This window comes from Lontra canadensis, unplaced genomic scaffold (genome assembly GCF_010015895.1).
Source record: "Lontra canadensis isolate GAN:19392208 unplaced genomic scaffold, GSC_riverotter_1.0 scaffold182, whole genome shotgun sequence".
Lineage (NCBI taxonomy): Eukaryota > Metazoa > Chordata > Mammalia > Carnivora > Mustelidae > Lontra > Lontra canadensis.
Genome location: NW_022631176.1, coordinates 314152 through 337859, shown reverse-complemented (window position 1 = coordinate 337859; position 23708 = coordinate 314152). Strand labels below are relative to the sequence as shown.

At 55.8% G+C, this 23708-nt stretch overlaps 1 protein-coding gene across 1 annotated transcript in view; it reads right to left on the bottom strand.

Annotated features, from left to right (window-relative positions):
• Positions 1-1901: 1901 nt before the first annotated feature.
• LOC116860711 (transmembrane protein 132C-like) overlaps positions 1902-23708 on the bottom strand; it is a 102566-nt gene continuing 80759 nt past the window's right edge. The window contains exons 4-7 of the mRNA XM_032846891.1: positions 11135-11340; positions 9443-9716; positions 8085-8276; positions 1902-3068 (exon numbers count right to left, since the gene is read on the bottom strand). Coding sequence (XP_032702782.1) covers positions 1920-3068; positions 8085-8276; positions 9443-9716; positions 11135-11340 — 1821 coding nt within the window. The 3' untranslated portion in view covers positions 1902-1919. The remainder of the gene's footprint in view (positions 3069-8084; positions 8277-9442; positions 9717-11134; positions 11341-23708) is intronic.

Sequence of the window (23708 nt, the reverse complement as noted above, 5' to 3'; positions counted from 1 at the left end):
CTCAAATGACAAGCACAAAGACAATCAAAATCAAAGAAGACCTTTTCCCTGGCTTTCCACCCTCCCCCTCTGGCAGGATCTCAGACCGGTGGCCTCCGTGTGGTCCTGGAACTTGGCAGAAAGGCACACTTTTGGCCCCACGTCAGCAATCTGTGTTTCATTGGCCCTCCTGGCAGTTCTGGGCACGTACAGGTTCGGGAGCTGCGGGTGCCCAGGATGGCGGCCGAGAGATCCCAGGAATTGGGGCGGCTCCATCACGGAACCGAGAGGAAGAGAGAGAGGTCGGCCGCTCGAGCCCAGCAGACAGGAGGTTTCTCCAGCAGGTTGTCCGTTTGGCAGGGGAAGAAGAAATGGGCATCAAGGGAGAAAAGAAACACCCCACGAAATATTTGTCAAGCCATGGAAAAGCATTTTAATGACAATCGGCATCACAGGTATAAATAAATATCTTCTTTTTTCCGTCTATAACATGTGCTAGAAATATCTCTTTAAAAGGTCCAGCTAAGGTTATGAGGCTTTCAAGGACCCTTTCTTAGCTACTGATTTTAGTAATTAAAAAAATAAAAACAATGAGTGTCCTGGTAGCCGCAAGTGCGGCCTGCCGAGAGCAGGACGAGCGGCCGCGACCCGAGCCTGGCCGTCCCCCGAGGGCCCGACTCACATCACTGCTTTCTTCTCCGCCGCGCACAGTCGACTTTGGATGAACGCGTTTTGCAATGTGCTGCTACACAATTAGGCTGTTAAAAACCACCGTCGATTGACAATCTAACATAGATTTTAATCTCTCCGGTTCATGCTGGTAGGCTCCGCCCAACAAAGTCAGAGAAACAACTCGAAAACCCTCCAGCAGTTTTCATCTGGGTTCCTCGCTCTGTGGTCAGGATGTCCCGTGACAGCTCTACCGTGGGAGGCTGAGCAGATTATTCTGGGGTACGGCCTCTCCCCCATGGAGGGGACCCGACCTTCCCTCATGTGGGGTCTCCTTGCATCCCCACTGATGGTGGCACTGGGGGCCAGGCCAGCTGTGTCCCCTTGGAACAGCCCTGGGCAGCGTCCCGCCCACTGGCTGTGGCCCTGGGGCCCGGCTGGTGGGGGTAGTCGGGGGTGGGGGGGTCAAGGCAGCATCCTCTCCCCCTCTGGTGTTTAGACCCCCGCAAACATCAAGGCTGGAGGGCTACAGAAAAGCATTGAAACTACTACTTCAAGGATGGATTCATTGAGACTGTTGCTAAGAATTCATCTAACATATAGGAATATAATGTACGTTTAATTTAGGAAAAATATACCATTTGACCCTCGGAAATGAACATTAAGTACAAATCAAGTGGACTTGCAGGACACAGAAAGAAATCATGGTGGGGGGTGGGGGAGACAATGTGGGAGCACAGAAGAGTTATGTGAAGATCGAAAACCCTCAGGTTCACCCCGAGAGGTGCTGGGGCTCTGACCCCTCTCCTCCTGTGTCCCCTCCCCCCGGGGCTGACGGATCGAGGCTGTCCTCCCAAGGGGGCATGGAACCAACACGGAAACTGTGCCTCCGCAGGCCCTCGCTGTGCATTTTGCTCCTTTATTAGAAATATAAAGAGATGATTGCTTCTGTCTTTTTATTTTGTGTTTTTGCATTTTTTAACAAATAATTTTTGGTAGCTTGTCTGTGTTCTGTTCTGACTCATAAAATCGCCTTCCCTCGGTGGCCTTGTGCGCAGGCTGGCGTCTCGGTCAGCCACCTGCCCAGAGTTCCTCCGCTGACTCCCGGAGCTCTGCTGTCACCCGCCGCTGAAAACCCTCGCTGTCGGGGACCCAGGGCCCTTCCCGGCTCCGGGACCTCCGCGGTCTGTGGCCCCAGCGCGGCCTGCTCTGGGTCAGGCGTCCCCAGGCCCACTCTGGGACCCAGCGAGGCGCCGGGCGGACGCGGGCACCTACGCCTGGTCTGTGAGCTTCTCTAGGTAGTCTCTGAGGTCCTCGCTGCCGCCCAGGATGGCGTTCACGGCGGGGCAGCCGTCGTCCGGCGGGACAGTGGTGAAGGTGGAGAACTTCACCTTCTTCCTTTTGGAGGTGGGCGAGTGCAGGGGCTCGAGCCTCGGGTCCCTGGCCGGCCTGGCCGCCGCGTCCGGCCGGTGAACCTGCCCTTGCACGTGCTGCTGGACGCCGCCGTTGAGAAGCAGACAGCTGCTCTCCTCGCTGCCGCCCGGCGCGCGGCCCAGGACCGTCGTGTGCTCGTCCTGCGGCGGCGACCCCCCGCCCGTGTGCTCCAGCAGCTCCGCCTCGTTGCCCAGCCACACCCAGTCGTGCGCGTGCGTCACCGAGGCCTGGCCTTCCGGGGGCACCTGCTTGTGCCGGTACCTGAGGGCGAAGGTGGTACAGTTGACGAGGAAGACGAGGATGGCCAAGCAGAAGACTCCCAGCAGCGCGTACATGCCGATCTCCAGGTCGCTCAGGCCCCGTGGCGTCTGCACCAGGTCGCTGGCCCCCAGCCCGCCCCCCGCCCGGGGCAGGTCCACCTGGGCCGGGAAGTTGGTGAAGTCCAGGGGGATGGTCTGCGGCTGGCCCTCCCCCGACGGCCTGCCCGCGTCCGGCCGGCCGCTCTTCACCACCCTGTTGTCCAGCAGCGGCCTGGCCGTGGTGCCGCCTCTCCGGGGGGCCCCTTCCTCGCGCTCCCCGGAGGAGCCGCCGTGGACGGGCCCCTCGGGCTCCTGGCCCTTTGGCCGGCGGTCGCTGGCGTGGTTCTTGATCTCGCCCTCGTCGCTGTCCGCGCCGCCACCTCCGGGGCTGGAGTCAGCGTCGTTCTGGCCAAACTTGACCCGGACGCTGCCCACGCCCACGGCCAGGACGCTCTTGCGTTTGGACTTTTGGCAGGCCTCCGCGATGGTCATGTCCACTCGGACCAGGGGCCCCTGGCCTTCCCCTTCGGCCATCACCACTGGCCACCTGGGAGAGCGGGCCTGGGGGATGGACACGACGGCCTCGTCCAGGGAGGTGGCGGTCAGGGTGAAGTCCCTGGTATCGTAGATGTCCAGCGGCGTCACCGAGCCGTCGCTGAGCTGGAGCCAAGTGCTGAGCACAGCTTCCTGCGGGGACAGAGGCTGTTAGGAGGACACAGCGTGGGGGCCCGAAAGGCCTCTCCAGAACCTGCCTGCTCTCCCAGAACACAACCCAAGGAATCAGGGGCTGGACTCCGGTCCAGACCTGGCGGCTGATGAATCCAGAGAGAAGACATGCAGGTCTTACATCAAGATCAGAGAATCGCTGTAATTTTATAAGAACAAAAGGAGACGTGCTGTGAATGGCCTGCGTCATCCTCACCGGGGACACCCACAGGGTCGCCTGGCCGAGACCCTTCCCAGGCTTTGTTCGCCCAGACGCTCCTGCCTCCTTGTGTCAGGGCTCAGCCCGTTACCATGCCTGGATCATCCGCGATAACCTCCCTAACTCGGGACGTCGCTCCCATCTGCAAAACCCCGTCCCCTGAGCACGGTTGCACACGCCCAGGGTCTGGGAGCTGGGACGCGGCCGCTCGGTGCAAGGCTAGCCGTGCCTCCTGGGAACCCAGCATGGTTCTCAGTGTCGTCTGTGCACGGGCTCCCTTGACCCTCACGGCCACCCCCGAGGCAGATGTTGTGAACATCACCGCTTCCCATTCTGCCGGCGAGGAGACCGGATCACGGGGAGGGGGGGAGCCCGGCCGAGCTCACCCAGGCAGGTGGCAGAGCTGAGGTTTGAGCCCAGCGCTCTGGCCTTGAGTCCGGATGACAGCGGCTGCCCTGTCTCCTGCCAGTGGGGGCTCTGAGGTCACTGCGCGGGCCTGGGGCTGAAGGAGATGATGTCGGTGGGTCTGGAATTCTCCCCTGTTGTCTAAAACCAGGATTTAGTGACGTGTGTTAGAAGCCCGTGCCAGACACCCAGGGGCCTTGGAAAGGCTGCCAGGGCCTGCCGGGGAGAAGGGGCACCCGCAGGTGTGGGCCTTGGCGGGCCGGCAGCCAAGTCTGCGCGGGTCTGAGTGTGCTCACTTGTGCGTGTGATGCGTGGTCGGGGAGCCTTGGCAGGGGAGGAGGGAGGGTGATGGGAGGCCTGGAGGGGCGGTGGCGGGGGGGCACTGGCCATGACAGGGACCCAGGCTGACCTCCGTGGGACAGTCCGCTGGGGGCAACGGGGGAAGATACAAGGAGCAGAGTGGGGAAGGGAACGGGTGAGGTTTGCCAGGCTGGGAAGAGCATATGGAGCCCCAGGGGTCTGTTCTGAGAAAGGATCCAGGGTCTCCTCTGGTCCTGGCTTCTGGGCATGACAATGAAGGGCAGCGGATTCAACTCAAGTTTTGAAATTGATACACAGACCCACTGCTTCTCCTGGTCCAGTTTTTTTTTAAAAACGAGATTTCTGGGCCCACTTCCCTGCCTGAAAGTGGGAATGTGAACACTTTGACCCAGGGTCTGAGATGGACATCTCTGGGGCTTGGCCACTGTCGATCCCTCCTTCCTGGAAGGGACTAGAACACCAGCTTGGGAGAACCCAGTCTTCCCCACTCAGGGCATGTGCTTGTGATGCAGTGGGGTTGGACCGGCCCCTCCAGGCCCGGAGCTGGGCATGTGACCGAGGTCTGGCCCATCGCAACATTCCACCACCCCGTCCGTGGTGACTGCCCTGGGCAGGGGTGGAACCAGCCACCCCTGGTTGGATGGAAACCAGCCAATGGGACGGGATCCCTGGGCTTTGGCTGGAACCACAGAGGAGAAGCTTGCATTCCCTGGGCTGCCGAGTTGGGGTGCAAGCCAGCGGTGCTCGTGGCCTGAGACTTAGGGGTGGGATCTGCTGGAACCGAGGGTCAGCACAGGGAAAGGAAGAGTTATGAGATGGAGAGAGAGAGGGAGGGAGGGAGACTGTCTTAAGAACACGTTCCAACAACAAAGACTGAGGATCAACTATTTAAAAAACTAGGTAAAAATACACAAAAAAAGCAATGCTAATTCCCGAGACTCAGAAACAAAGAGGGAACGCATACCAGAGGGGGGCCTGCAGACCAGTGCTACTGAGGGGGCCTGGCGGCAGGTGTCAGAGCGGCTCAGAAGGCTCGCCAGCCAGTGGAGGGGGGCTGCTGATGGTCACCCAGGGACTGTCAGATGGGGATGCCTAAGGCCAGGACTGCGGAGAGGGGGCCATGAGAGAATTCTACCCCTGGGCCAGAAACAACAACGAAGCTCATCTGTGCTCTGAGCATGGCTGGGGAAATGTGTCCCCTGGAAACCCAAACCCCACTGCTTCCCCACATCTGGGTGTGGGGTCTGGGGTTATGTGACCTGTGTGTGGCATGGGCTCCAGCAAAGAGCGGCCCGTGCAAATGCAGGCCTGCAAAGAATTCCTACCGGGAGAAAAGCAAAGCAGCCACCAGCTCAAAAGGCACTCTGATTAAAAAAGAAAGAAAGAAAGAAAATTATACTCCCTGAGAGGGAGGGCTTTGCCATGAGAGGGGACCACAAACAACTCATGTCGATCAGCACACCAAGGATTTTGGACACTAGAACAACTGAAAAAGATGACAAAGTAAGATAAACCAGCAACAAGAACAAAATGGCCCGTGAAATAAAACCGTTCACGGGACATGGACGGAGAGGAGGGCGGAGCAGAGAAAGAACAGGATGGTGCGGAAAGAACAGCCTAGACCTTCTAAAAACAAAGAAGGGCTCCACTGGAAATTAATTACCCGACGGCTGGTTTGCAAAGTAGAGTGGAGTAGACACATCTGGAGAGAGAGTCAGTGCCCGGCAGACAGAGCCAGGGAACTGACCCAAAACACAATCTCAGGATGAAATATACAAAAGACAACTTGGAAGAAATGAGGGACAGGACGAGAACGGCCAAGAGTTTTCGGTGACAAGTTCCAGAAGAGAACCAATGGGGGAAGTCAGGAGTCCACGAAATAGTGGCTGGACATCTTCCAAACTTGAGAACAATTGTGGGTAAGAAATATGAAGCTTTTGGGGGGCACTGAGCAGCTGGATCCAGCTTGACCTGAAGGTACCAATCCCCGGGCACGAACTGATCAATGCTGATGTCTTGGGCCAGCCTCGGTTGGGTCTCTGTCGCTGGTACCTGAAAGCCCAGACCAATGCCGATGCCGGCGTCCTGAGAGGGGCAAGTGAGACCACACCTGGAATCTGGGGAGGGCGTGGTGCTCAATGTTGGCACCTGCCCACTCCCCCATGGCCGCTGCCTGCTCAGCTTTCAAGGGTCAGCTCTGCAAGATGGTTTTGCCTGAGGACATTCTCTGGCCTCTGGAACCCAGAAGCGGTCATGCCCGTAGCCAGAAGTGCCAAGGAATTAACACCCTGCAAAGGCAGCCGTCGGCCAGCTCCCTTGCCCCTGGTCAACACTGGCTGGCGGTTTCCCCAGCAGCTGCAGGCTCCGGGAGCCACAGTGGTGGCCAAGCGGGAGACACACTCTACTGACTGTCCTCCATCCCCGGGAGCAGTTTCCGATTCCCTCTGGGGGCTCCCTTCACCACTAGAATTGAGTATTTGAGTATGAGTCTTCGTGCCAGGCTCTGCTTCTGGGGGAATCGAAGGTGAGACAGGCAATACGGCTCAGTAATTTTGCTTCCCACCCTCGTCCCCTCTGTCCATGTCTATCGGCAAGACCCCCTTCTAATGCCCAGGACGGATGCATGAGTGCCCAGGGATTCCTCACTCCACTTCTCTGTCCTGGCTTTTCTGTAACAGATGAGGCACAGGGGAGGCATAGGCTGCTGCCCTCATGCTTACGGGTGTAAAAATCTTTCAGCTTTTGTATCTCAGAGTTGAAATGCCAAGAACAAGGTGCCAGCCTTTTGCACCCCAAAGGCTGACATAAAACACGGTTCACATGGTCTGTGGGTTCATCTTGGTGGACTTTCCATCCTGAATTAATTTTTCTTCACAAACTCTAGATAGAGAAAGAACTTCACACAGAGCAAGCCCCCGAAAGGCAGACGATCCAAGTTAAGGCCCCCGAACCCTGCAGGCTTGCGAGCTCTGTCTCCACCAACCCTGCCGTGTGGCTGAGAGTAAGGCCCTCCGTTAGCTCATTACAGTGAAGCCGGGACACGGGAAAGCCAACGCATTTCCCCAAAGATGAGAAGTTCTGAATGACTTAAAATAACGCTTGCCCAGAAATGATTTAGAGCTCCATCCTTTTGAGAATCACGTCTGCAAGTCGAATGAACTACATCCATAAACCCCCCCTCCCCGAGGCCGCGCTGGGACCTCCAATTACCATGAGCCGATGAAGACGGATGGGAGACATTGCCTGGGGACTGGGGCCTGCCCCACGCCAGCGAGGTTGCCGTGCCGCTCCAACCCTAATGAATTACCCCTGCTTTGTCTCCCCACTCTTCTCCGCTCCCCTTACTTTGCTCTTTAGGAAGCAGAAAACACCACGCCCCCAGGAGAGAGGAGAGGGAGGCCAGCCCCAGAGGAGAGGGGGCCGACGTGGATGGAAATGTGTTCCAGGTCCCCTGCTGATGTTCGGGAGCAAAGTCAGCAAGCGGCTGCGTGATTTCTAGAATGACCCTGCTGCCATCTTTGGAGCCTGGGGCTGTAGGCAGATCTCCTACATGATGCTCTGTTACGCGGCACAGTTGACCGAAAGATAGGGACCTCTGCCTGGATGGTCCGGGTGAGCCCAGGGGAGTCCTGTGAGCCTTTAAAAGCAGGAGATTTCTCTGCTGGCAGCAGAGAGGAGGTCAGAGATGAGAAGCATGAAAGGCCTCCGTGCACACTGCCGGCTTTGAAGATAATGTGCGTGTGGGAAGAGAGAGGGAACATGGGTGGCCTTAGGAAGCTCAGCGAGGGCCCCAGGGACAGCCGGCCAAGAAAGAGACACCTGTCACAGAACTGCAGAGAGAAGAACAAGCAGGGAGGCCGATGAGTCCCCAGAACACCCCAAGAAGAAACCCGCTGGCCAACATTGTCCCGCGGACTTCCGCAGCCCCCATCGCTGTGTTCTGGAACATGGTTCGGCTCCTCTGACCCACTCCTCCCTCCTCCCGCCCTCCTTGCCGAGTCCAGCCCAGCAACTTCCCTGCTCCTCTGCACCTCTGGCCTCGAGGACCCTACCTGTTTGGGGGTCCGCAATAGCTCCTCAGCTGTGGCCACAGCGGTGATGGCTTTGCTCTTCTCCGTGCTGGGGTGGAGGGTGACCGACAGCCCGGCCACAAGCTGGATGGCCAAATCCGTCACTGACACCTTGTCATCTAGCACGGTTACCGTCTTCTCTGCCAGGATAGAGTCGGACAGTGGGGACAACACCTGTGGGATTAACAGGACAGAATATTCCTAGATGTGGGAATCTCCCCCAGCAATACTTCCACCTTGCCCTGGGCCTGGGTCCAGGATACAGGGCGAAGGGATCACACACCTTCTTCACTATAGATGCACCAGCCCATGCCATGCCTCTTTGCAAGAATCAGATAAAGCCACCCTTCCCCAAGACACTTTATCTCTGTCTGTTGGAAAATTGCAATAAATATTAAAATCCATTCCGCTTTAAAAGAAGATGTCCCCTCCCATTGAGATGCCGTGCTCTTGTACACTGCACAACTTGGTTAACTGCACATGGCCATCCTGCTGACTGGGCTCATGAGGAGTCACACACAAATTGACTTTGTGCAACCTGAATCACATTCTAAATGAACTGTGGAACTAACTGGTGAGAGCTGAATTATAAATAATCTACTCCCCCCTCCCCAGACCCCCCGCACAATGTATCCTCTGCTGAAACCTTACTTTTGGCTGCGTCTCATAAACCAAATGTCACCCTGGAGATCTCTAGGTGAAATGATGGAAACGCCCCATTGTTCCCACATATGGCTGTGGTCTCAGGATCCAGAATGATATCCCCAGAAGGTGCAGTCAGGGGGGCACAACTTGAGGGCTTTCGGGAAAAACCATCTGACATGATCTGCCATCTGATCCAAGATCCCACCGTACTATGCATTTCCTTGAACAGAAGGTTAGTAGACTCTGAAGAGAGTTTGCTGGATGAGTCCACGACAGAAAGACTAGAAGCTTTAGGGGAAGAGGGATGCAGCTTCCCAGGGCCCCGAGCAGGAGCAGGACAGAGGGAAGAGGGAGGTGGCTTCTGGGACATGTAGGAGGTAGAAATGTGGGTGGCGGGATGAAGTGAGGGGAGTCGGAGGCAGGACGGGGAGTGCTGGAAGGTGTCGGGAGTGGAGGATGCAGGAGGTGGGAGAGGGGACATGCAGGGTGCTAAGGTTGTATGGCCACCTCCTTCTCCATTTGGTTTGCAAGAAGATTGGGACTCCCAGAGCTGACCCAGGCTCACATTCTGGTGTCCCGAGGATGCCACTCTGGGGGCCAGGAATTGGGCACAGTGACCTGCCCTTCCTGCGAGCCTCCCCCAGTGCCTGGCACGGTGTTTGCGGCTGAGCACGCAGAAATCCCGGGCTCCCTACCTGGATGGTGGTCATCCCGACCTCCTGCCCGACCAGGACCCTGCTGTCCTGGAGGGTGGCCACGTGGGGTTCCTCCAGCTTCATGAAGTCTGCCACCAGGTGGGTGACGTCGACCTGCCAGTCAGGGCCCAGCATGTAGCTCAGCTGGCCCCACGGGCCGGCACCCTCGGCCACGAACTGGGTGAGGACGCCCACGGTGGCGTGCTGGTACTGCAGGGCACAGCCGCGGCCCCGCCGCTCCTCCTCGTCTTCATCCTCGCTCTCCCGCGTGGGCCTGCGGGGAGCCAGAAGAAGCTCTCAGGCCCCGGGAATGGATTCAGAGACGCGCCAGAATCCCAAGCCAGACAGGCAGGTGCCTGCCTCCGCCCCAGGGGACAGCACCCCGGGCGGGAGACTCGGGACCCCACCGGAGTGCCAGGTCCATCACAGGCAGCGCGGAGGGTCGGACATCTCTTTCTTGGACATAGTCATTGACGAAAGACTTAAGAGCCAACATTGACGAAGTCTATGCTGTCCAGTGAAGAAGTGGCAAACAGCCATGTGTGCCTGTTTCCAACTTAATTTAAGTGAGTAAGAACAAAATCGGGAAAGTTGAAATTTCCTTGTCACAGAAGCTCTATGGCAAGTGGTTCACAACCACACGTGCTAGTGGCAGCTGACAACGTGGTTCTAGAACATTCCACCACCGCAGCAAGGTCTGGTGAGCAGAGCTGTGCCATGCTCTTGAGATGAGCCCGTCTAGGCTCCCCAGCTATGGGCTCTTCATCTCATAACCCTGTGAGGCAGAACTAGCTGTTGTTATGTTTTGGGGGGTGTGAGGGGGCTTGGGGACCGTGGACAAGCTCACAGAGCTAGGAAGTCTCGGGTCTGCCGTCCCCGGGGACACAGCACCCTCGTTCTCTTGCTCCCTCATGACCACCTATCAGTCTGAAGGACTGCCCCTCCACAGTTGGGTCAGATTCTTTCAAGCTCTCCTTGGGGAGAGGGGGGCAGCTTCTTCCCAAATGCATGTTGGCTTGCCCCTTAAAATGAAGACCTCGCATCTGGGAGACTCCAGGAAACAGCCCCGAGAGTTCAGGACAGAAGATCCCAGGCAAGAGAGACAAGGGATGTGACATCAACTCATTTGCTGACCGGGGACGGGGGGCGGGGCATGGGGCCGAGGAGACCAGACCCCAGATCCTACATGTGGCAATCCAGAGTCACACGGAATAAATTAGAGCCTTGTTTTGTTTGTTTTGGTTTAAGAACAAATAGTAAGACCATGGTCCAGTATAAATGCCATCACATTTTATGCAGGAATCTCTATGCACAGAACTGATCAAGCTTACGGATATTTGTAAAGCACCAAGAAGGAAATCACTGCTTCACTTTGAGAAAAGAACCCCAAACTCAAATCTCCCTGGGGGCTGAGGGGCTAGAAAAATGTATCACTTCTGTCGCTTCCTTCTGGGGGAGTCCTGGTCTACCAGACACCCAAGTGCAGTGTGCAAATGGTCTGGGGTTGATGAAATCATACCCTGTTTAGACTCTTGCCTGGTTACTCTGGGCCTTGGTGAGGCTAGAAAAATGTAGTCTCACGATCATACCAGCGTCTACTATGTGCTGGGCCCTGTCCTGGCTCTGGCACGGGGTCAGTAAACAAAACCATTGAGATCATGGCCCTGGTGCATCTCCCCATCCCAGGCTTACCTCTTACTGGCCACAATGGGGACCCTCCAGCCTTTGATCTGGCTCAGCTCTGTGTCAGAGACCTCAATCTGCAGGGGCAGCCGGGGCACCCACACGGTGATGTGCAGGGAGGCACTCAGATGCTGGTAGGTGAAGTTCACCACCGCATCCACCTTGCCCTTCATCTCCTTGCCATTGACAAAGATGTAATCGCAGCGGTCAGACACCTGTAAAGACAGAAAGGGGGGTGGAGAAGTCCCCGGGCCCTGCAGACCACTCTTCTTCCATTTGTCTTTTTCTCCAGCAAAGCACACATGCTTAATTTAGGGTCCTCCCAAGGCAGAGCCTGAGACAAGGATTCTGTGCACTTGGTCTACTTGGGAGATGGCCCCAAGGAAGAGGGGCTGAGGAGCAGACTGAGAGAGACAGAAAAAGAAGATAAGTCGATATAAAATAGATAAGTCAATAGAAAACTACATCTTTATTTTCTTTTACTTTTATTTTTGTCTTTTTGCTATGGATCAGTTTCTCTGGAACCTCTTGAAAGCCTACAAAATTGTCCCCCTGAAGGATAAGAGGCAGAAACATTATCTACCAGCTCCCATCTCTCAGCACCCCCATGTGTTAACCCCCTGGCACTTCCAGGCTGACACCCGAGCCCATGGCATCTGAGAAGACCCTGGGATAGAAAACTGTAGTAGCTTGAGCTGGAGTGTGGTCCAGTCACAAAGGGAGCTGCAGCCAAGTCTGCCGTCTCAGGGGGCTCCAGAGGTGTCTGTTCCCCAGGCTGATGTCTGCTCATGAAATGAGCCACACCCCAAGCAACCTCCTAGGACCTGAAGGGCTTGTGCTACCTTCTTCTTCTGCAGCATGACCACTGATCTCCTCTGATCATGCACACTCCTGACAGTCTGAGACATCCAGGCCTCTGCATCTGGGGCTCCCTTTGCCTAAGAACACCCTTTCTTCCCTACTGGCCTGGCCAGGAACCTCCCCAGTCTCCAGGATCCTTTATATATTTGTATTATAACTGTTTAGCCTGTGAATAGCCACAGTGCATTAGTGACTACCAACCTAGGTCCCCTCCTCCTGCAGTCCTCCCTTTGCTTTTCCCATTCCTACCACATCATTGCCTCAGGAAAGGGCTGAGACAGAGCACAAAGCAGGATAAACACATAGAAAATAAAATAAAAGTCTGCAAGCATTAAGATTTTGTGTTCCAAAGTCTAAACCTTTAGGGAGATGAATCTGTACACAGCCCCACGGACATTCTCATGTGGGAAAAAAACCACCAACAACAGGAAGACGCCTGTGTCCCCTAGGAGTGGGCTGGAAGAGGCACCACGGACAGGGGTGGGACCATATGTGAGGTAACTCTGGTAACAGATGCCCGTAGGGACTGTAAGCAGAACATCTGGAGACAGGAAGCATCCCCCCCGTCCCAGGGCCTTGGCAATATTTACATCTTTTGAAAATTGGACTGGGATTATGTTCTGTAGCCCTAATGAATTGAAAACTGAGACTAGAAATCAACTAGTGTTTTCAGGAAATGACATGACTGTCTTGCATATTCAAGTTGATAAAATGTGATTTATACTGGCCCCATGTGACCAGATCGACCACCAAACTATGAAATACTTGAAGGAAAGAAGTACATCTTTTTAAATCCTTGATCTCTTGGTTCCACACAGCAGATGCTCATGAAACAGGAGCTTAGCAGAGAGGCTACTGAATGGACAGATGAATGAATGTATGTATGCACAGATGGATGGGTGGGTAGATGGACGGAAGGATGGATGGATGGATAGATGAATCGGTGAAGTATGTATGTTTGGGTGTGTGGATGGGTGGGTGGTGGATAGATGGGTTCATGGATGGATGGATGAGTGGATGGATGGATGGGTGAGTGGGTGGATATATGGATGGGTATATGGATGGATGGATGGATAGATGGGTAGTTGGGTGGGTGGGTGGGTATATGTATGTATGTATGGATGGATGGATGGATGGATGAGTGGATGGGTGGGCTGATGGTTGAGTGGACAGGTAGGTGGATGACCAACAGGACCCCTTCTTCACGGAGATGCCTGCTTTAGGACAACCAAACAAGGATCTTGGGGTGAGGGGAGATGTGGTTAGAAACTGAGATATGACAGAGCCAAGAGCAATGGAAATGCAAGACATTTACTTGAAAGCTTCCAGAAAGTTCTCAAGCAGTGTTTCCTAACCTTTTTGGGGCCACTGACTCCTTCAAGAACACATGTCAAGCTAATTCTTGCTATGGGCATACATATACATACAGTTTTGCATAACATTTTGGAGTTAATAAAGTCACATGTGGAGTCCTCATATAGCACTTACCATACTAAGCTATAATTGCCAACTTGTTCAACTGTCTCTTGTCAGGACTGTGTACTCTAGAAGGAGCAGTGTCTCCTTCCGAGGGTCTGCAGACCCTGTTAAATCACATCAATGCTAAGCAGTGAACTCGTGTGATCACCCTTTCTTTCCTCAGCTTCTGGGAGCCATGGATGGCTACTCTGGGCCCAATTTTCATCTCCCACTCTTGCTTCTGTTTGGAAGGGCAGCTGGTGAGGGCTGGGCTGAGAGAATTTCCCCCATCTGCTGGGGACAGTGGCAGGGGCAGCTGGGAGGGGAACACAGGGATGGATCTTCTCACTCATGGTCAAGAGTGGTTTAAAAATGTTTACCTACTGATTAAGGGCGGAAACCAATTTTAGTTGCTGTCCCAGACTTGCCATTAGCATGTAAACACTGTCCTGGATCTGGGCAGACATTAGCATAATAGCCGAGCAAGAGTTATATCAGTAATCACTTCTTTAATCAATGTTGTAATTTACAGACCATTGACTTCGCTCATTTATTACCTTTCTGAGCTCCGGTGGGAGGGAACCTGACCGCTCCAGAATATATAAATAATTAAGACGAACGCCAAGGGTATGACGTTGTGGTGCATGATAGAGCCATTGTCACTGCTATTCCTGCAGGTGTCATAAGTGTCTGGGGGAAGTCTCGGGGTGCATTAATCATCTCCTAAGTGGCTAGAAGTGAGAACCACAATATCACAAAATGAGTTGGCTTATCTGCAAAATAGGAACCGAAAAACCCCACAGGAATCTCTTCAGTCCCTTGGCTTCGTTTCTCGGACGCTTTCTCATCTTTCGTGGTGGGCGGGCCGCCCACTGGGAAAGCTGCCCGCTGGCCTCTGCCCACTCGGACATTTAAATGCTCCTGTCCAAATGCATGGTGACCACTGACCCCGCCACCAAGTCTGCTCTTAGGACCTGGAGGGGCCAGGGTGGGTCTGGTTGAGTGGCACGTGGTCAGTGGACATCTTCTGTTGTCACTTGGGCCTTGGCGACTTCCTTATGACATAGCCCGCCTCTTGTCCATGGGGAACCGCTTGGGGAGCATTGTCCGCGGGGAGGGCAAAGCCACCTGCTGGCCAACCATTGACATCCAGTACGACTTCTGCCTAAAACAGCAGCCAAGCAGGTTCCAAACTCAACATCCGAGAGGGCAGGTCAATACACAGACGGTTGGACACACCCCCAGCGTCTGCGACCGATAAGGTCTGAGGAGGGGGACCCACGACTGCATTTCTAACGAGGTCCCAGGTGACGCGGATGCTCTAGGTCTGGGGACCGCATGTGGAGACTGGCTCCTTGAAATAATGCAATCCTCCCTCCTCCGTGTCCACGGAATCTTCCGTTTCCAGTCTTAGTGCATTCGGGCTGCTGGAATGGAGTGTGGCAGACTGGGTGCTTCCGGGATGGATGGCGGTTTCTCACACGTCTAGAGGCTGGAAGTCCCAGCAGAGGACACCAACGGATCCCTCATCTGGTGAGGACCCGTCCCACCTCACAGATGCCACCTCCTCGCTCCGTCCTCCCGCAGCGGAAGGGGTGAGCGAGCTCTCTGTGGACTCTGTTCTAAGGTCACTGATCCCACCCCACCCACGAGGGCCCCCACCCTCACGACCCGGTCACCTCCCCAGAGCCCCACCTCCTCACACCATCACATTGCAAGTTAGGGTCTCAACCCAGGAATCGGGGGAGGGCACGGAGACATCCAGTCCATAACACTCTCCTTCCATGACTACAATCGTTCCTTTACAACGCTTCCAACCACCTCTGTGCCAATGACTCCCAGAAGCCGACCTCCAGAACCCAGTGACCCAATGCCTTATTCAGCACCTCCCCCCGGATCTCTAATTAGCATCTCAAACTTGTTATGTTTGGAAATCAAACTCCTAGCATAGTTGTTTTGGTTTTGGTTTTGTTTTTTTGTGGGTTGGTTTTTTGGTTTGTTTCTTTGTTTTTTGCCACTTGGGAGCCTGAGGCTGGAAATAGAAATTAAATTCAGACACAAAAAAGTCAGATTTACATTTCTCGTACTCCTGAGTTTGTGGCCTAGCTCTATTCACACAAAATACCGCTCGATCTTGTGCGGCGGCGATGCCTTCTTCCAGAAGAACGTCGGCAAGGTGCTTTCCTCATTTCAGTCCTTTTCCGGAGCTGCAGGCGGCCATCATTTTCCCATTCTGGAGAAGAGGAAGCTGGGGAGCTGCGCCTCGTGGACGGGGGGCTGGCCAGCCGTGGTGAGACGGTGGAGGCCAGCACCTGCTGATGGCGGCTGCAGATGGCGGATTTGCTGGACGGCTTTGACGGTGTTGTCTTCACAGGCAACAGCCTGAGACTGGGGCCTTGGAAGTCACCCTTGTGCCGCAGGGGGTGTTGGGGTCATCTCCGTTCCTGCCGGCAAGTGAGCGGGGAGAGGAAGGAGCTGAGAGAGGCCGCTGGCCGGCGAGTCTGGGAGGGATCACATCTGCTTCCTCTCCATAGGCTGCCCTTGCCGTCCGACCCTTAGCGCATCCCAAACGAGCCCACTTGGACAGGCTGGATCGGTCCAAATCTGGGCCGGAAACAGACGCTACATGCGACCCGGAGGAGAGGGTGACAGAGGCACTCTGGACAAAGCTGTGGTGCCGACTCTGGGAAATTAGCAGGAGACAGCACCGCACGCCAGGCAGACGGGGGAGGGGGTTCAAGAGCAGCCTCCAAAATCCACGTGCCCCAGAACCTCAGACAGGGAGCTGGTGTGGAAATAGGGTCTTTGCAGGTGTCATCGGCTGAAACGAGGTCATACCAGCTCGGAGGGGGCCAAAAAGGGCTGGTGTCTGCACAGGAAGAGAGGAGGATGTGGAGGCAAGCACCCGGGGGGTGATGTGGGGACACCGGTGGAGACGGAGAGGTGCTGCCATGCACCAGGGAACGGTGAGGACTGCGGCCGCCCGGAGCTGGCAGACCCAAGGCAGAGATCCTCCCCCAGCCCCCTGGAGGCTTCAGAGGGAGCAGGGCCCTGCGCACAGCCTGATTTCAGACGGCTGGCCTCCAGCCCTGGGGGAGAAGAGCATCGCTTTAAGCGTGACCTTGGCGGAGGGTGCAGCTGCTGTCAACCACAGACTTGCGGGAGGGGCCCAGAGGGATGAAAATGTTGACGTCTCTCCCCCTCCCCGAGTCGGCCGGAGCCTCCCACGGCCTCAGCACGCAGGGAAACCAGGGACGGCTGCACCGGGCAAAGTGACCACAAAGGTCAGCCTCCCGGAGCAGGAGGAGGTGGTACAGGGATCCGAAAGGGTGTATAGGAATTTCCAGCACAGAGCCCGCTTCTCCACATTTTCCCATCTTCTTAATCAGGGGCTTTGTGTGAATCACAGAACTCTTTTCAACTCTGACAAAATCACTCGAGGAGTACGAGCTCTTCCCTGAAGCACGCCTAGGATCTCTCTCGAGCATCCTCCATGTACCCCCTCTCGTGCCCTGTGTCCTCGCTGGGCCTCCCGCTGCAGGACCTTTGCATGTGCTGTTCCTGCTCCCTGAAGGCTCCTCCCCCACTTGCCTGAGCGATTTGTTCCTTGCCTCCTTTAGGTCTTCCACAGAGTGGCTCCCAATCAGGGGCCATTGTGTCCCCTAGGAGACATTTGACAATCCTTGGAGATCTGGGTTGTCACCACTAGGGCAGGGGTTGTCATGGCTGGAAGACAGGTGACTGGAATCTAATGGTTGAGGTCAGGGCTTCTGTTCAACATCCTGCACCGTACAGGACAGTTCCCAGCAAAGGTCAGCAGATCCCAAATGTCAGTGTGGCTGAGGCTGAGAAGTGCTGCCTTACCCTCACGTCCACTCCCCAGAGGCCCTGTCTCCAATATCTGCATGCGGATGGCAACTCCAGACCCCTCCCTAGCTTTATTCTTCTAGTTTTTCCTGTATTACTCTCTTATATGCTACGCATTTCAGCCATTTATTGTGGTTATTATTTGTGCTCTATTTCTAGAACATAAACTCTAGGATGACAAAGCTTTTTGATTCCTCTGTTCAATATTTGTGTTTTTTCAGTGCCTAAAATAGTACCTGGTGCTCAGGTATGGGGCTTACCACACCCTTCCTACTGGAGGGGACACTCGGGGCTACCTACACCCCCCACTGTGCACAGGTGCACACACACGCAGGTGCATGCATATACAGGTGCGCACACACACAGGTGCACGCACAGGTGTACACACACAGGTGCAGACAGGTGCACAAACATGTATGCACATGGGACACGCAGGTGCATGCATTATAGGTACACACAGGCACATACACACATGTATGCACATAGGTGTACACACACACACAGGTGCACAGCACAGGTGCACACACAAATGCATACAGGCACAGGTGCACATACAGGCGCCCACACGCACAGGTGCTCACACACACAGGTGCACACACAGGTGCCGGCACCGGTGCCTGCATGCACAGGTGCCCACAAGGAGGCGGGCTTTCACGGGTGATTGCACACTCTGTAACAGCAACAGCAAACATTTGCTGACTGTTTACACTAAGCCAGGAGCCACTCTGACAGGTTCCCATGGATGATGTCACTGAACTCTCGCCATGAACACATGCGACAGAGCTGCCGTATCTTTCGAATCCTATCCATATTTCAAGTGAGGAATCGAAGGCACAGAGAGGTGATGTAACTCGCCCAACATCACACAGCAGGTAGTCAGTGAGCCACACAGGGAGTCGAACCCACACCTCGGCTCTCCATCCTGATGTCCACCAGCTCTGTGACGGTGGACCTGTTCGGTTTTGATCCTCCCCTCTTTCCTACTGTGGGCGGACTCTGTTTCCCTTCCTGCTGATGTGGACCTGGCCCTGTGACGAGCTGGGCCAGGAGAATGTGAACGGAAGGGACAGCGGGCCGGTCCCAGCCAGGCTTTCGGGCGCCGTGAGTGTTTGGGCAGGCCTTGTGCGCTCTGCCACGAGCGGCTTTCCCTGACGTCGCTGTTGTCTCTCTGCCACCCCAGAACGAGACCCGTGGAGCCTGTCCTAGCCCCGCTGCACTGAGGGGTCCACTTGGCTGAGCCCGCAGACTGCTGGACGCCTTCTGTCTCTCCTCGGGAAGCAGAGAGGCTGCTGGAGGGTTGGGAGGAAGAGAAGACGGGGCGCCCTGCTCCCAGGTTTAGGAAGGACACAGTGGATTAGGGAAAACCCCACGGAATGCTTCTCATTCTAGAGCGGTGGCGTTCGTCTGGATCCAGCTTTGGGATTGGACCCCAGTCCTTTCTCAGCGGCCCGTTCCCCACGGCCCTTCTGGTCCGTGGTCTTCTCCCACGGTGCTCATGGGGAAGTGTCATGTTTCCGGGAGGCCGGGTTCCCTTGTCACCGAAGGTGTCCCATGAGCTGTTCCAACTTTTCAAGGAGACAAGGACAGGGGACCGGCAGGGCCTGGGGCCAGCCAGCATTTCCAAGGCGAGGTCTGGGGGCCTCCCTCTTTTCCCTTCCTGTCCCTCACAGTGGAGGCCTAACGGGATTCCCACCGCCGCGGAAATCTGATCACCGATAACCTGCACTGTATCCCGCTGACCTTGAGGAATGCTGCTGAGACCGGGACACACCACGCAGTCTCGGCTCGGGAATCCTGTCCTCTTGGAGGTAGCTGTGCTGGGCCAGGCCTGGCTGGGGGAGGAGGCAGCATTTACACAGTGTCTGCTGTATACTAGATTCCGTGTTGAGTGCGCACAAACACTTTCCAGGCGAGGACACTGGGGCACAGAGAGGTTGAACAACCCGTCCAAGGTGCCACAGCTAGGTGCCCTCGGCGTTGGATGTGGCAACCGTGGTTTTGCCCCAGAAAGTCTCTCTCTCTCTCTCTCTTCTTTTTTAATGGTCTTTCCCAGTGCAATTGGTGAAAAGTTATCTCTGTTCTTTCACTTTGGAATTAAAAAGGACAATGGATTTAAAGACATTGCTTGCAGCCTGTGATAACACGGTCTTCCTTCCCTGACGTCTCGGAGTCAAGGCGCTCGTGGACTAGAGTCTTAGTAAACCCAGTTTCTTCCCTTCTCTTTTCAGAAGTCGGTCTCATGCCATCATGTACAGTAACTCACGTAACTTTGAGAGCAGAGTCACAGCTCCGTTCCCTGAGCATGTGGCCCACCATGGACGTTTAGGAGCAATGTAGTTTTCTGAAGGAAAAGAAAGGCTTCTGTGGTATTCTCTGAGACTTAACAGAGATATTTTTGATGTGTCTCAGTTGTAAGTGTTTAAGACGTCCGCCTCGATGCTTTGTGTATGTCCACAGCGTGAGAAGATCGCCGTGGTCCAGCTACGCAGTGTGCACGGGCCGCTGACACGGTGACACGTCCCATCGCAGGTGTGGACGTGTGTGTGCAGAGAAGGTGGAATTCAGTGTCTATCCTGGAGCAAACGCCCAGAGCTCAGCACGGCCCCTTCTGCTGTGCACAGGCCCCGAGGCGGGGACCGGCCTGTTGCAGAGGAACAGGGCAGCTGGGGGATCTGTGTCCGGGAGCCGGCTGGGGTGTGTGGTACAGGGAGACTACGGCAGCTCAGATCTGCCAGGAAGGTCAAATGAGAAATCCTGCAAATGCAGGAATTAGCCCAGTGCCTGGTACACAGCGGGCGGGCAGGTCACGCCGGGCCGGGGACGAGGCATCTGCGGAGGGTCGGGCAGACGGACCACCTTAGCCCCAGAAGTGTCTTTACAGGGGCTCTGGTTCCTGCCTGGAGGAGGGGCGTGGAAAGAAGTTTCCAGAGTGACAGCTTTGAACAGATCGGGCCTATCTCTCTAGGAGTTCATGCCCAGTCACCGACACCTCGTCCTGGGGAGCCGTCTGCCTCATTTTCCTCCGGTGATGTCACCTGAGATCCCAAAGTGCTGGGAACCAGGACAGAAGGCCCGGAGCAGTCCGGTGATGATGCGGCTGGGTGCCCCATGGCTTCTCTCTGAACTCCAGGCCTGGCAGAGCTACCCAGGGTGGGGGGTAGCCGCTCCCTGAACATGGGGCTGTCTCTCTGTCACTGGGGGTGAGGAGCAGAGGGTGTAATCGCAGGGGTGTCCAGGCAGCGAGCACGGAAACAGTCCAGCCACATGTTGGATGGGGGCATATCGGGAGGGGTGTCCTGGGGCCCGGGACCAGGCCCTCTGGCTGAGACACCCTTGTCTCCCCTCTGGGAGCTCAGGGGCCAGAGGAAGCTGGGTCTCAGTCTCAGGCAAGCCTGCTGTATTTATCTGCGTGTTTTCCTCTTATGATTCAGGATCGCCCCACTCAAGCTGTCCATGCGCCGGGCGTCTGCTTCCTTAGCGATTACCCGCTGGCTTCAACAGCCAAACGCAGGGCCATGTCCTCCTGGGACAACCAGGGACACAGGCTTGCCGGGAGACTCGCAGAGAAGTCAGACTCCTCTGCTTCCTCCTGGCCAGTGGCTCCTCTGGGGCACGTCACTGCTCTGACTAATGTCACCAAGAAAAACCAAGGAAGGAAAGTGATTCACGGACTGGGCTGGAGTGGTGCTTTCTCCCTACCCAGGCCACATTAAGAAATGGGAGGAAGGTCCTGGGACAGGCAAAGGCCAGGTGGCAAGGAGTAAGGGTCTGGGAGGGGAGGAGTCCCATTCCAGGCACCTGTTCTCTCTCCTGGGCCCAGCCCTTTTCAGGGGAGGACCTCGTGTCCGCCCATCAGTGGGAGGAGTGCACGAAGCCCCGCCTCTGGCCTCAAGAATAGGGTCACGTGACCACAACCCGGGCTGCGCATTGCCCTGGCGGCAGTGGCTGACTCGGGGTGACCCCATGGGCTATGCTGGTGCAGAGGGAATCTCGGGAGCTTTCCGGGCTGCACTAAAGGCATTTGTACATTTTTTCTGGGATATTCTACATGTAAAAATAAGGTTTTGTAGCCACTTGCAGCCATCCTGGGACGGGACAACTGGTCTCAGAATTCAATCAGCACAAAAGAGACAGAAAGTCAAACATGAAATACTGATTAGTTCACGTGAGCCCCTGGGTCCAGCCATTGCTCTCGTGCGGGGAGCGTCCTCACTGGGCAGCGGAGACGTCGCCGGAAAGGACCCGGCTGGTGCCCGGCCCCCGGCACCCTGCGGTCCAGGAAGGCTCTGCGCTCCTGGGTCTGCTTTCACTCCGTGGCTCTTGGGGAGGAAGGTGCTTCTCCCAGCGCCCTCGGGCGTGAGTGCGGGGGCTGCTCTTCCCTCCCAGGGAAAGCCTGCCTCCTCTGCCCTGGGGCCCAGGGGCACCACCCACAGCGCCCCGGCCTCACAGGCAGACCCCGGGGGCTGCTGCCCAGAACCCAGCTTCCCAAGGACTCCGAGCTTGTGGATCCAAAGCGCCTCCAGCAGAGAGGAAGTTTCAGGCCCACAGGGGCAGCGCCCAGAGGAAACTGAGGCCCCTCCCCAAGAGAGGGGACAATGCCCCATCGTTGGCTACAGGACACGTCTTTTTTCCAGCGACGCTGGGGTGTGGACAGATGGGGACAGCCAGCACTCCATGGGGGGCACCAGGGCCCTGGGGCTGCTCACTCACGTTCCACATCCCCTTCCTGTTCCTGTTCCTGGAGACTTTGTCCTTGGGAAGCCACTCTTCGTCCTGCTGGACAGACATCCACGCAGATGCTCCCGGAGCGCTCAGCCCGCCCCCCACTCACACTCGATGCCTGCAAACCCACACTCGGGGTGCTGAGCGCAACCCAGACCAGACTCTCGGCACCGGTGGCTTCCCTTCCCCAGACGCCCACCGCTCAAGGGCACACCAGGGGGTGCTGCAGGCGGATGAGGGAACAGGCAGAACCGTGTACATGCCGGGGCCCATCTCGGCACAGGGGGACGGACCGTGCTTCTCTGTGTGCCTGAGCATCCACGGGGAAAAAGGGACAGAAGGAGGGCGGGTAGGTCCACACTGACCCCCGGGGGCTGATGGATACGCAGGGGTGTGTGTGTGTGTGTGTAGATTTGACAGTTACAAAAATTGTGGTGAGGGAAGTTTGTGTTTCGTGATCTCATGTTTCAAAAATTATTTTTCTATATATGGATACGCATCGATGTGTCAAGAGAGATGTGTAAGAAACGCTCTCCGAGCTGCTTTAATAAGAGACCACATACTGTATGATTCCATTTCTATGAAATGTCCAAAAAAGGCAAATCTATAGAGATGGAAAGTAGATTAGTGGTTGCCCAGGGCTAGGGGTGGGGATGGGGATTAACGGCAAATTGGGTGACAAAAGTATTCTAAAACTGGGTCATGACAATGGTTACCCAGCCCAGGAAGCGATACTAAGGTATCGCTGAACTATACCCACGAAGCGAGTTGCAATTCTAATTATTTTAGCAACATTGTGTGTAGCACATGGGCCCACAGCCCTCAGTGTCCCTCCCGGGGCTGTCGAGAAGGTGCCTGAGCAAACCGGGCTCAGAGCTAAGCCCTTTCCATGTGTGGGCTACTAAGTCAAGTCCTTTTTGTGATTGATGAAACTTGATAATCGTCACAGTGGCCTTCTGGACTAGGGACTGTGACGGTCCCCACTTTCCGAAGGAGACCAGGCAGGGGAGAGGATGTACGAATTGCTCAAGACTACAGAGCTCAGGACGGCGAGGTTGTGAAGGCTTTGGAAGATTTCTCCATGGTTCTCTTGCACATCCTACAAGCAAAGCCTCTATTGCCTTTGTCTGAATGCTGTTTTTCAAGGATGTCCAACTAACGAGCAGCCTTGGAAGGCAGAGACAGGATCCCCTTAAAGAGCACAGGGCAGGCATGCTTGTGGCCAAGCAGGACGGAGACACACTCTTTCTCTCTCTCTGGGGTGAAGGACAGGTGGGCTTCTTGCCTCAGTCCATGGGCTGCTCTGACCGGGTGTCTTGGATGTTTCTGGCTCCCACTCTTCTGGAAGGTGGATGTCTTAGATCAAGGGGCCAGCCTGGTCCGGTCTGCAGCCCCCAAAGCCCAGGGCTCTTCTCTCACAACCGAGCCTGCATGCACAGGTGTCCCTGGCGTGGCCCCTGGCATGATCCCGTGGGGAGAAGAACTCAGGCATCTAGGGCAGGAGACACAGAAACACTGGCCGCACTCCGTCCCCGACCAGGGGTCACTTCTTCCAGCAGCAAACTGGGGCAGCTTGTTTTGCCCACTTGTGCCCAGGGAGGATGTCAGAGCCTTTGGCATCGTCTATAGAACTCAGCTCTGTCCAAATCCAGACCCTCCTGCACCTGCCACAGGT